The 13,958-nt window shown below is 47.5% G+C and overlaps 1 protein-coding gene across 6 annotated transcripts in view; it reads right to left on the reverse strand.

Annotated features, from left to right (window-relative positions):
* Nucleotides 1–1,938: 1,938 nt before the first annotated feature.
* Znf618 (zinc finger protein 618) overlaps nt 1,939–13,958 on the reverse strand; it is a 181,136-nt gene continuing 169,116 nt past the window's right edge. For all 6 annotated transcript variants that reach the window (XM_052716140.1, XM_052716139.1, XM_052716138.1 and 3 more), the window contains 2 exons: nt 9,928–10,029; nt 1,939–9,299 (listed from right to left, as the gene is read on the reverse strand). In XM_052716140.1, the coding sequence (XP_052572100.1) occupies nt 7,783–9,299; nt 9,928–10,029 (1,619 nt within the window). In that variant the 3' untranslated portion in view covers nt 1,939–7,782. The remainder of the gene's footprint in view (nt 9,300–9,927; nt 10,030–13,958) is intronic.

The raw sequence follows: 13,958 nt of genomic DNA on the forward strand, positions 1-13,958 counted from the left end.
AAGAGATTGTCTGGAGGGACAGGACTTATGATCGTGGCTCTGGTTGGAAGTGGACAGGGTAGAATCCACTAGGGAGACAGGCAATTGTGCAGAGAGAAATTTCAGGAAGGTCCTCCAGCTGGGGCTGACAAACATCATCACCATGTACATCCATCCCCATATACCAAAGAGCTGCCAGCGAGCGTTTGAGGTACCACTCTGAATCGGGGCGCTTTGGACTGGCTTGGGACAAATCCTTAACAGAGGATACAGGTTCCACATGCTGATGAGCTCCCACCACTGGGTGGAATGTCAGGTTCCTGGTGGTGTATTTGTTGCACAGTTCTGGATTTCTTATTAAAAACCAAGTGTCCTCATGAAAATCTGCTCAGTGCTTGGAGGCTGTGAGATAAGATCCTTCTATGTAGCCCAGGCTGTCCTCACACCCATGATTGTCCTGCCTCTACCTATCCAATGCTGGGATCAGAAGTCTATGCCACCACACCCTGGATGGGCTCCTCAGTTCTTGTGGGAAGACACATCAGGAGTTTGGGTTGTGTCCCGAGGATACATCACCCTCTGGCTCACTTGTCCTACCTCCAATTTTCTGTCTTGAAGTCACCTGTTTCTGTGACAGTTCTGTGATACCCCCCAGGACAGGCTTCCCCTGGGACTTGCTACAGCTTTAAAGGGACAATGGTGTAGCCTAACAACACAATTATCCCTCTGGTGGAATGGGATGAGGCCTGCCTGTACACCAGTCTCAGAAATCCACACCACTCACCTCAAAAAGGACCAAGATTAATTCCCTGGAAGCTGGCCCTTACTGTGAAGAGGCACACAGCACCTTCAGTCTTGCTGTGGGTTTTTGGTGGTTACTAACCAGATTCCTTGCTACATTACAGATGCAGCTGCTTAATATAACACCTTAAATGGTTATATAATCCAGAGGCTGGCCCTTCACAGGTGAGGTCCACCGGCCATGACCTGGCCTTATCTGACCCTCAAGGCCTAGGGAATTCAGACACATCTGTGGATACCACTGACTACCTGATAGTTGCAGCCATGGAGAAACTTGTGCACCAGCTTTTCCTGCTGGCACACAGAGGTCCTTGTAGAAGCTTCATTGGGGCATGCCTGTAGGGCAGGGCTGTTGCCCTCTGGGAAAGGGCCAAGTTTAGAGATGATACCTACATGTAATTTGACAGGATTTTTTCCAGAAGACTCAAGTGACTCAGCTTCTTAGAGTGGAGTTACCCTCCACTAGTCAGGGACATGGGTGGAGCCTGAGTTGGGAGGGGTCTGTGCTTTACTTACCTGGAGACCAAGAAGGCAGCCTTTCCATGCTGGGCTCCCTTGAGGCACTCTATCCTCTACACAGGCCTCAGTTCATTTTCTGGTGGGATCTTTTCTCCCTCAGCTTTGAGTCGATAGAAGAAAAGCATGAATGTTCTCGTCTGTGGCATCAGGCCCTGAACAAGTTGTGGGAGCCAACTCTTGTGTGTTTATAGAGTCCCAATGCTTTCAAGACTGGGCTAGTCTTCCCCAGGAAATGAATGGTACATAGGACAGTTGTTAACACACGTACATTGCATGGGGGACTCTGGCCAATGTATTAAAGGTACAAGATCCTCAGCGACTACTAATGGGCCAGGCCCACTATGATGTGAGCTTTATGTACTGAATCAGCAGGACTGATTAACTCCATCCCTTATTCTGAAACAAACCTCTACAAGCCATCTCATAGCAGGTCATTGTCTCCTTGGAAACTGTCTCCCATAGCCATCAAATACTGGCTATGCTGTGACAACCAATGACGCTAAGAGTGGGCAAGTATGACCTCAGAGCATGACAGGCTCAAGCCATCTTGGTGCCTGACCTGTCCTCCTCAACCAGCCCTCTGCTAAGTGGATGACATGGCCCAGCTCCACCCCTAAGAAAAACATCACACACCAGAGGTTCCTAAAGTCGTTTTATTGTAAAACCATAAATACAACACTGACATGAACTCGTGAACACACTAGGCGGCTGATCCTCTAGTCATTGAAAGGATGTCTTTTTGCCTTGGCATCAACCAACTGGGAGATGTTTTGGGAGTCGGGGGAGGAACTGAATCTTGGGCTGGGGCTTTTGGTGACTTAAGGAACCCAGTGGAACCTTCTTCTTCTCCACGGGAACATTCCACTTTTGGACAAGAACAGACAGGTAAAAACAGCAACATTGAAACAGCTCAGTTTTAAATTTTATTACTTTGTAAAAAATCTCTCTTTTTAAATTTTTTCTGTCCCTTTCCTCCATTTAACATCAGTAAAATTTTTAAACATCATGAAATCGACTTGGCTGTAAAATGGAGAAACAGTATCCAAACCAAAAACAAAACACCCCAAAGGACACACAGAAAACCCTAAAGAAACCCGCAAGTTTGGCCTTGGGAGTTTCTGTATCACAAGAACTGGCAACTCAACCCCCATGCAATGTGGCTCCTTGAAGGACTGCTGGATCCACGCCATAGATACAGGAGACCACCAACGACATCTTTGTTAATTAGCACAGCAAGTGTGACCTAGGGAACTTTTTTAAATACAGTACATGGTACACAGGGTCCCTAAGACAGCCCTGCATAAACCCCCGTGAAGACTTGAGCCAAGCGCTGGCTGTTTATAAAAATATTATGTTGCTACAAAAGTATAAATTAATGCTACTGGTATTAAGAAATATTAAACACATAAAACTTATAAGGATTAAGAAAAATATTCATTAATACCTGTAGAAAACTCTGGCCTAAAAAAGATATTTTTTTTGTGTGTGTGTTTGCTTTTTTGTAAATTTTTTTGTGTTTTTAATTTTTTTTAAGATGACTTGAGTTTCTTGCACTTGAAGCGAGACACGGATGTGTCTATGGTATTGCCTAGAACGTCTTTACTACTGAGACAGGATGGGGGCGCACACATGTGGTCACTGAGTAGGAGGGCAAGAGGGATGGGGGCACCAAGGCGTTCTCAAGATTTACCTGATGTGAACGGATCACCCACATGAAATTGTGGGGCAAAGAAAAAAAAAAAGACAGGATCAGGAGACAACTGAAAATCACTCATGCCTCTTAAAAAATATCTCTGCTCCAGGTTGTTGTACAAAATGGTTTCCTGATGCTTGGGGTCCAGAAGGCCCTGCCACATGGCTCTTGCTCTTTCCTGGCTGGCCAGACCCAGCCTGCATCAGGCCACAAGTTTGAGCCCTGCTGGGGAAGCCACCCACCCTTGCTGGGTGGGAGAAGGGTCCCAGGAGAGCCTTCGGGTACCTGGGTTGTGGGAGGAGCCCTCCTTCCGGATGGCCTGCAAATTCAGGCCCCTAAGGACAAGGCTGGGCTGTGCCCCTTTAAGGAACTTTGGTTCAAAGAGTCAAGGTGCCCAACGGGATGCTTGGGTGGGTAGGACCTTGGTGGGTCATGATGCTAATGCTAACTCCAAGCCTTGTCAATTTCCCATAGGGGAGTGGAACCCTGAAGGTGCCACCCTCTTCCATGTGAGGACTACATCTGCTCAGAAACCACAGGTTCCCTTGGTCAAAGCCAGGGCTCTCTAGACTGCCATCCCCAGATCCAAAGGAGACAGGAAAAAAACCACCCCAGCCATAGAATCCCCTTAGAGCCCCTGCCAAGGGGAGATGGGAGGGAAGCCCAAGAGGGAACACTGTATCATTGGTTCACCATAAATGGCCTAGCAAACATTAGCCACAGTGAAAGGGAGGCGCAGTCTCCTTGCCAGCTCTCCCCGTGCCCTGGGGACTGGAGCCCCTGTGCACTGTCTCCAGGATATAGCCTGAGACTCAGTCTCTTGGTTCTGCCCCCAGAAGCCTTCCTCTAGATATATTCCAGACACAATAGTGTCACACCACTGCCAAGGCCAGGAAGCTTGGGGCTTGGCCCAGCTCATGGGATACTGAGTGCTCCTCTTCAAGCATGACATGGCAGGGTCTGGGTGGCATCTCACAGAGTATCCCTTGACCTGCATCCCAGCTTTGATCCTTCTTGGTGACCCTCTGTCCTCAGAGTGAGTATGGATGGTGCCCAGACTCTCCTCAGGTGTCCCCTTCCTTGGGCAGTCTAGCCTGAGGCCAGGAAAATAGGGGACCTTGGGCTCCAAAGCTTCACAGTGGAAAACATGCCTTGCCGAATTCTTCCAATTCTTCAAAGTGCAGGAGATAAAATCAGTCAAACTGAAATGAAGACTCTTCCTTCCTAAAAACCTGGAGCTGAGTTCTCATCAGTATTACCAGCTGCCCTTCTCACCAGGAGACGGGTACCTTTCCCTCAGCCCAGAGCCAGCCCCACAAGGCCAAATGTGAAGCCATCAAGTGGGATGGTGACATCATATGCGTTGTGGCCCATGGCTTCCTGTGCAGGCAACCCCTAGGGATGAAACGCAGACAGCTGTGCTCAGCACCCATCTTGCTTCGTGGTTGCTGAATGCCATGCAAGGGAGGCTTGACAGGTAGACTTGGGTGTTGAGAACAGAGTCATGGTGAGAACAAGTGTTTCCATGGACAACCACTCCTCACAGACTGAGACCACTTGAATGTTGAATCCCAGGCCAACAAGCTGCAGGCCTTGTCTTGGGCTTCATTGGGGAAACAAAGTGACCTCAGATTCATGGAGAATCTTGCTAATGGAAGTGCATCTTCTCTACTTCCATGTTTGGATTCAGGGATGTCAAAGCAAAGACCATTTTTTGGCCAGGGAATCATACAGCTTTGAGGTAAGCTATGAGAACAGGACAGAAATGGCCCAGCTTCCTGGTCTCCCAGACCCCCAAAGCCTCTGGTGTAAAGACCTTTAGTGGTCACAGAAGAATGAGGCAGATGACAAAAACTTTCTGAAGGTCAAGGCCAGCCCAGGCCATTGGAGATGAACTGGAAGAGCCTATCTTAGTGCTTTGGCTGAAGTAGAATTTGGTAAGGTGGCTATTGCTGTTGATGGGGCCTGTGGCTGGGCCTGGGAGATCTTTGGGATTTATTGAGCTGTTTGCTGCAGGATGTGCACTGTGAGATTGCCCACATGACAGCAGACACTGGGCACAGTCTTTCTAGTTGATGACACTAGAGAGAAATGATTGACAGCCTGCCATCTTATAATCTGTGAGGATGAGGCAGCCTTGGAGACAGGTTTCTGAGGACTGACTGAGGCTCACATTGAACCTACAGAGGCGATCTCAGCCCAGGGATAGATTCAAGGTGCCAATGAACTGGACAGGACGTAACGACCTCTGACCAGAAGCCTGGAGTTTAACACTAATTTTCTTTCTGGAGGCAGAATGTTCCATGCTCCGAAAAGAATGCTTGAAAAGCACAGCTGGGCTTGGCTGATGATTAGCCAATAACAGCAGCTCAGCCCAGCTCTGCCTGAGAATCTGTTCTCACTGACCGCACTCAGCACCCCGCTCCCAGTGTGGCTACAAGTGCCAGGTTGTGTCCCCTTCCCCAACAGCTGAGGGAGACTGGAGGTAGCCATCCTTAGCTATCCAGAGCCCACCTCCTGGAATGTTCCCCAAGCAGTCTGAAGACATTTCTCCATTCTTCAGGGAGCGACTCTGAGTTCCTGTCTAGATTTCTCCACTGTGGACAGCGGTTCCTCTGATGGTTAAGACCCAAGTTGAAGACAGTGTGCTGAAAATGCCTGGAAGTCCCCCTGGAGTAGAGATTGTAAGGTGGTTCCTGAGAACATAGCTTGCTGGAGTGAACGTGGGCACAGCCTTCTCTCATCTATCTGTATATCTGAGACTCTGCAGGAGAGCTGGGTTCGTCTTGTGAGGCAGAGTGCAGGCTTAGTCCTCAAGGACAGTGTCTGCAACCTTGAAGAGAATCGGAAGCCTTTGCGTCTTTAAACCCTCTTCACTCCTGTCCTGCTGGGGACTCGAGGGAGAGGGCTATGGGTACAGTGCTTTTGAAGTCGAGGTATCTTTCAGTTGAATAATGCTTTATGACTAGGAAGAGGAGGGCAGTCCAAGCCCCAGGTGGTAGAGGTGCTTTTGCAAATAGCCCCACAGGGGTGGACATTCTCAGCCTGATGTGTATGCACCCCCATCCCACAGCTGTGGTCCCTGAAGAATCAGGGATACCAAGGTCTTTATTTATGGGGTGGTTGTGCCCATCATCCTCTGAAGAGAATGGTGTCCCCTCCTGGCATCTGGTCTGTGTGTAGAAACACTAGCTCCTGGCCAGGGGGATCAGAGTGAGGGCTAACAGCCCCTTTCACAGCATCGAATGAAGCGCATCCACCCAAAGGATGTTCAGCCAGCAACGTACTGTGCCCCACCACCGCCCTGACTACAGGTCAGAGGTGCCTGTGAGCACCTCTGAGTGCTATAAGCTCCCAGAACCCCTGGGATCTGGGGAGGGAGAGGGACTGTGGGTCTGGTAGACACAAATGTGGAGGAAGCCACAGTCCCCGCAGAGCTGGAGGTCAGCATGTGGCGAGCAGCAGGAAGGAGTCAGTCCAGGGGCAAACATTCAAGAGGTGGACATTCACACTACCACAGGCAGGAACCAGGCAGTAGCTCTCTCGCTGACATTCAGGACCCCTAAAACCACATGCTGCCCACTATGGCTTCCACCAAACCCCACAGTCAAAGAACCACGTCTCCTCTCCACTCCCTACTCCAGACACACAGCCATATCCTTGATCTTTGTTTTGTGAGTCCTGAATACCACCAGTGAGATGAGCTAGTTTACAGTGTGACTTGAGCACTAGAAGGGGAAAGTATAACATGAAACAAAACTCCAGAACATAAGTTACGATATTCAGTGCCTCCCAGCAGAGTCTAAGTCAAATGTGAAAAGAAACTGAATCCCCCAAAAGATAAAAAATTGCTAAAGCATTGGAGGAAAAACAACAAACAAACAAACAAACAAACAAAATGAAAAAACCTTGAGTGTAGAGTCAGTTATACATCTCTGGAAAAAAAAGTCTTTTTTTTTTCTCTCTCTCTCTTATATTAAAAAGTAAAACATCAGCTTTATATTTTTAAAGTCTCCTTTCCTGATTTGGGGAGATAGATAGTGTGTATTCTAAGGCAGCTGCCCCAGACATCCAAGGGGAGGTCACAGGTACAGCAGCTTAATGCCCTGAAGGTGAAACAAGAACTGAAGTCCAGTGCAGAAACTGTCCATCTGATGCAGTTTGGAGAATCTGTCAGAGCAGCCGGGGCAGAGGATGGGCACCATGGGTTGAAGGGATGGAGGAATGGAAAGGAAGGGCTCGGGTTGGGGATGGGAGTTCAAGCCACTTCAGCCCTCAGCTGCCTGAACATTTCACAATCTCAGCTTCTCCCAATCTGCACACCTGAAAACGGAGTCCTTAGAGCCCCTGCCCAAGGAAAGTGAAGCCATCCTGCTTTCCCAGTCTCTCGGCTTTCCTGACACACCCAGCTCAATGCACACACACCCGAGGACAGGCATGCACACACGCACCAGGTTTGTGTGTGTGTGTGTGTGTGTGTGTGAGTGTGCGCGCATGCACGTGTGGAGCTTTTCTGGCTGTGCATTCAAGCATGAGCTCCCCATACCCTTTACCCACACAAAATGTCATGTGTGGGTGTGGACACATGTGCACACACACACACACAAATATACACACACACAAACATACACACACTGAAAAAAAAGCACTTAAGTTTCCAGGGGGCATTTACAATGAGGTTCCACAGTGTTTAGAACTTAAATTTCTTTGTGACAGTGTTGTGTGTGTTTTCCTAACGTTTTTCTTCTTTTCGTCTTTTTTGTTTGTTTGTTGTTCCCCAAAGTTGAGTCTTAAAGCATGTTAGATTTCAAAAACATGAGCTTGTTCATGTCTTCCGGGCTGAGCAGTCGCCTCCTTTTGATCAGAAGTGCTTGTTCACACATATTTACACACCCGCTTCGAGCCCCCACAGCAGGAACAGCCAGGAGCCAGAAGGCGAGCTTGGCAAGTTTCGTGTGCTTTTGGGTCACACATGACCAGTACTGGAAGAGGTCGGGAGTGGCCTGGAAGAGGGGTTCCTGAAGGTAGTCATATACTTCATTCTTGCCCAGCCGGTCATCTTCCTGAGCTGTGGGGTGCTCGCCGGTGGCTGAACGTGCCTTCTTGGTGGCAGGCTCAAAGTCGGCCTCCTCAGCCCAGGACTCCTTCACCTCATTGATGAGCTCACACACCTTGCTGATGATCTCCTCATGCTGATAGGGTGGCACTGGCCGAAGCTTCTGCTGAGGATCCAGGATCATGGCCACCTTGTGGGCTGGGTGCACCTTGAAGTTCTCCTTGAGGGCTTCTAGAAAGAGATGGCACAGCTTGCTGACGGTGCCTGCGTCGTTGGCTTTGGCTGTGAACAGCTTCTCTAGCCGGACGTAGGTGGGCAGCACCAGCTGCAGGGTGGGCTGGCTCTCATTACTGAGCTCGATGACCGCCTGCTTCACAGGTGTCAGGATGGCGGCCAGGTTGCTCAGCAAGTGCTTGTTGAGGCTCTGGATGAGGTTCATTTTCTTGGCACGGCTGTAGAACTCGCAGATCTGCTCATAGCGCTCATGGACCAGAAGCAGCGAGTCTGTCACTGAGTTCCAGCAGGGTGGTGGTGATGTCTCCTCCAGAGAGCCAAAGGTCTCCTTGGCCAGGCCCGTAGAGCCTGCTAGGTCCTCACACACATTGAGCAGCTCGATGACCTCGTGCATGCTGCGGGCCTGCAGCGTCCGCTTGCTCAGCACACTCTGCACCACTGAGTTCAAGGCACAGGCTGAGCAGCGGAGGCACATGCCAGCCTTGGAGAAGGCGGATGTGCTCACCCGGCAGTCGGTGACATACACGGTCCGGATCTCTGACATCACAAACTCTGACAGCACATTCTGCACCCAGTGATGCACCAAGTCACCACTCTCACGAATGTCTGCACCCTTCACACCTAGCACATAACTCTTGATGTGGTTGCCCTCAGCCTGGTAGGCTGTAAGGATGTAGCAGGAGTCAGGGCCCACACTCTGGGAGTGGCATGTAACACCGATGCCCAGGCAGGCATTGCTGCCCAGGGCACATGTCACCTTCACCTTCACCTGGTTGTACATGCGTGGCAGGTGCTTCAGTGCTAATGTGTTAAAGTTGCCCAGGATCTCGGTGACGGAGAAGGCCCCATAGCGGGCACCACTGTCTACCAGGGTTTGGGCCAACTTGAGGAACTCCTTCCCACTGACCACGCTCAGTGCACCCAGGTCAGCACACATGACCCGCAGCAGCCGTTCTGCGATGTTCTGCCGCTCCTTCTCGGGGATTATACTGTTGGGTGTCAAACCACTAGTTGTGGCTGGCAGGGGACACAAAGAGAAAAAGGATTACTTCTGACATTCAAAGCTGCTTAACCTGGCTGCAATAACACCCTAACGGGTTAGTATGAAAGATAACAAATAGATTTTGTGTTGCATACAAATTGGTATGGTCTTCTTTTTACAATCGACAGTACCGTAGGGATAAAGTTCTATGATTGATTGATAATGCCTGCCATGGGCATAAGAATCATATATAGTGATATGTGTGCAACATACTTGTCACATGCGCCAAACACCTAAGCCTTTGAATACAACCTTTTCTTCAACAGGAATTACACAGGAATCTTTAGTGACTAACGTGTTTTAGGGTCAGTGTCAAAAAAAAAAAAAAGCTTACAAAAATTGAAAATGTGAGGTTCTAGTTGTGATTCTGGCATTAAGTAGTGCTTTGGACACACACACGCACACCCCTTCTTCCTGGCCTCCTTTCAGCTACCCACAAGTAAAGAATTCCTGCCCGAGTCTAAGTACAAGTATGCTTTGGAGCTGTATGCATCATCTTCAGACCCATGGGAGGTAGAGATGGTAATAGCAGGGGACAGGACAGAGCTGCAGTGGGGCTGCAGAACTTCCGGGAGCCCTAGGCTCCAGCATGCTGAGACCTACTGTTGTTGGCACTGTTCCTCTGGGCCTGGGGTTTCCACTTCTCTTCCACTGCAGCAGGTGGAGATCGGGACTGGTTGGAGGCAATGTTGTTTTCACTGTCAGCTGCAGGCACAATGGGAATAATGGGTCACTTGGAAGGGTAAGAGGAAGCTGAAGAGTAAGATAAGAACACGTGTACGTGGGGGGCAAGGGGAAAAGCAACACATGGCCACAGGGAGCTGAGTTCAGGCTTCTCAGAAACTGTCTATGCTTTCAAAGCCTCATCGGCACACTCTGGAAACTGAGGACAATGGTATGGCTACCACACACAATGGTATGGCTACCACACAACTTCAGGAAGGACTATAGAGATGACAGAGAAGAGGCCAGGACATAGGGGACTCTTAGAGAACATGAGCCCTCCAGGAGCCCTATACCCACCATAGCCACAAAGCACAGCTCTGAAGTGTGCGTGCACTCTAAGAGCTCCAAAGTGTCTCACAATCTCTCACTTCTTTAAAGCATACTAGATAATCAGACTGTTGCCAGGCATAATAAGATAATCTGTATGATGATAAAGTGGCCAATTTCCTTAGAATATATAAGTCTAAAAACACATGTAGTTTTAAATACAAAAGTGAAAACCGAATTAACACAAAATGGACAAATTACTACTAGAGATCTGACTTACTTCTCTTAGCAACTGTTACTGAGAATAAAAGAGTTAGGGGGAAGAACATACATGGACTGAGCACACCACAGGAAGTCTATATATAGGCTGAAGTGATGACTCAGAGGTTAAGAATAAATACTGATCTCCCAGAAAGCCCGAGTGTGTTCTACAGCCCTCTACACTATAATTCCAGCTCCAAGGAATCTAATGGTCTCTTCTGGCCTCCACAGGCACCTCACACACATGTGGCATTCACTCACTCAAACAAATACACATAAAACATAAATAATTTTAAATAGAGGTCTAATGATAAGTAACCTGAGTCAAAAGTAAGGAGAAGAAATAACTCAGCAGAAGCATAAATTGAATGAAGTAGAAAATGGACAAGCATAAAAGAGCAAAACCAATGAAAACAAAAGCCAATTCTTTGCAAAGATCAATATACTTAATAAGCCTCTCACCAGAGGATACCAATCATTAGGATAAAGAGTAAAAAAGAGTCATCACTACAGAGCCCACAGATGTCAAAAGGACTAAAAGTAACTATGAACTTTAGGCCAACAAATTCCACAGTTTAGGCAACACAAGCACCTCAAAGACACAGAAACAAAGCTCATCCCAGAAAAAATTGGTAACTTAAACTTCTGTGCCCATTAAAGAAACAACACATAAAAGTAATTCCCATAAAGAAACCTCCAGACCCTTAAAGGTTCACTGGTTGATTTTATAAAACACTTAGGTAAGTAATAATATACATTCTATACAAATTCTCACAGAAAACAAGGGTAGTAAGACTATTCCACAATTCATTTTATGAGACTAGTATTCTTGTTATTTGTATTTTTGATGATAGCCATTCTGATTAGAGATGGAATCTTTTTTTTTTGGTTTTTCGAGACAGGGTTTCTCTGTGTAGTTTTGCGCCTTTCCTGGAACTCACTTGGTAGCCCAGGCTGGCCTCGAACTCACAGAGATCCGCCTGGCTCTGCCTCCCGAGTGCTGGGATTAAAGGCGTGCGCCACCACCGCCCGGCGAGATGGAATCTTTTAATCCAACATTAAAAAAACATTCTATGTGTATGAATGTTTTGCCTGCATGCATGCCTGGTACCTGTGGAGACCAGAAGAGGGTGTTGGATCCCCTTGGACTGGAGTTATAGATGGTTGTAAGTTGTCATGTGGGAGCTGGGAATTGAACCTGAGTACTCAGCAAGAGCAGTCACTGCTTTAAATCACTGAGCCAGCACCCCAGCCCCATGAGATGAAACCTTAAAGTAGCTTTAATCTGCATTTCCCTGAGTGCTAAGGATGTTATATACTTTCAGAAGTTTTAATTAGCCATCTTCATTTCTTTTAAGAACTCTCTGCTTAATTCCACAACCCCCCTTAAATTGGATTGTTTTTTTCACATTTATTTTATTTTATTTTTTTAGTTCTTTCTAGATACTAATCCTCTGCCCAATACACAGATGGAATTTTTTTCTTCCATTTTGTAGGCTGCCTCTTTATTCTGATAGATTATTTTGCTGTCCAGAAGCCTTTTAGTGTCAGGAGATTCCATTTCTCCACTGTTAGTCCCCGTGTTTCCCCAAGTCCTATTCAGAAAGTCTCGAACTACTGAAGTGCACTCTCTACTTCCTTCTGTGGCAGTTTCAGGGTATCAGTTCTTAGGCTGAGGTCACTGAGCTGAGTTTTGTGCAGGATGAGAGACAGAGATCCAGTTTCATCGTAAACTAGTGCAGACACCTTGGAAATAGGGCTTCACAAACAAGAAACAAACAAAAAACTAGAAATCAAACTACCAGATGACCTAGCTAAATTTTCCCTGGGCATACACCCAAAAGATCTCATATCACACTACAGAGACCCTGGCACATCCACATTCACTGCTGCCTGATTCACAACATCAAAGAAATGAAAGCAGCCTAGATGCCCATCAACTGATGAATGGATAATGAAAATGTGGTACAAGTACACAATGGAATTTCATCCAACTATAAAGAAAAATTAAATTATGATGTTTTCAGGTAAATGATTAGAACTGGAAAAAAAATTACACTGAATGAGATAACCCATGCCAGGAGAAATGTCACGGTCTTTTTCAAATGTGAATCCCAGCTTCCACTCTTTAGCTTTAACCTGGAACCCTGGAGACTAGAAAGAGGAAATCAGGACGTGGAAGTGCCTTAAAGGAGCAGGGCGGGTGGGGTGAGGTGGGGGGTTATAAAGTCAGGCAGTGATGGCACATGCCTTTAATCCCTGCATTTAGAAGGCAGAGGCAGAGACTCTGAGTTAAAGGCCAGCCTGGTTTACAGAGCGAGTTCCAGGACAGCAAAAGCTACACAAAGAGAAACCCTGTCTCAAAACCCAACCCCCAAAAAAGGAGGGGGCTAGAAGACAGGTAATAGGAAAGTAGAGAGTGGCAACACTGAGGTAGAAATGTTTAAGTGGGGTGAGGGAGTGGTAGATGAGGGATAGAGGGTTAATATACCATTTTGTAATCAAAGTTAAAAATATAAAAGCCAGATTTATGAGAGATACCCATTATGGCTTGATAACACTTCTCTTGGAAGCAGTGAGTCACCATACGAAATTCCAGGTGCCAGGTGTTGGGTACCTTGAAGAGTTGGTCAGGCCCCCAAATGACTCAGGCTCTTGTCAGTCCTCCTGGATGCCAATCAAAACTCGAGTGTAAGACCCTGTTGCTGAAGATTCTACACACATTTTTATAACAGAGAGAAAGCTGGAGCTCAGCTAGACACTTCCTCCCTCCTGGCTAACTTCCAAAGGGCCAGAAGTTGTGATGCATGCAGGCAACTAGGAGAGAAAAGGCATCACAGGACACCTAGCTAGGAACCTTACTAACTACCAAACCAGTGTTCTAGGCAAGAGGCACCCCCCCCCCCCCCCCGTGTACTAATGGCACAACTGTCATGTAATCAACTAATCACCCTCTGATTCAACTGGAGTCTCACTCCACAGGAAGGAATTCAGGCTTAGTATTGTAAGTCAGGTCGACAATCCATACTTGGGGAAGTCATAGGTCCAAGGGGATGCCGTAGTACTGTCGTTTAACTAACATGACTAAGCACCTCTTTTACACAAAGAGACAAGAGCTACTCGTAGCCTTAACTAAGTCTCTCTTTACAGTGAACGGAGGTGAATGCAGAGACTCATGGCTGCCCAAGGTACTGAGAGTAAGGGATGTCTGAGTGCACACCCCTAAAACAAAATGTATACTACTCCTACTAAGGTTCAGGGAACACTGAGGATGAGGGATCAGGAAGAACGGACGAGCTGCAAGACACGGAAAAGGACTGCAAATGTCATCCAGGCACAACACAATCATTCTAATCACGAACTCACCGCAGCTGTAGTTA

Source organism: Peromyscus californicus, unplaced genomic scaffold, assembly GCF_007827085.1.
Source record: "Peromyscus californicus insignis strain IS unplaced genomic scaffold, ASM782708v3 Scaffold_5__1_contigs__length_169319896, whole genome shotgun sequence".
NCBI classification, from domain to species: domain Eukaryota; kingdom Metazoa; phylum Chordata; class Mammalia; order Rodentia; family Cricetidae; genus Peromyscus; species Peromyscus californicus.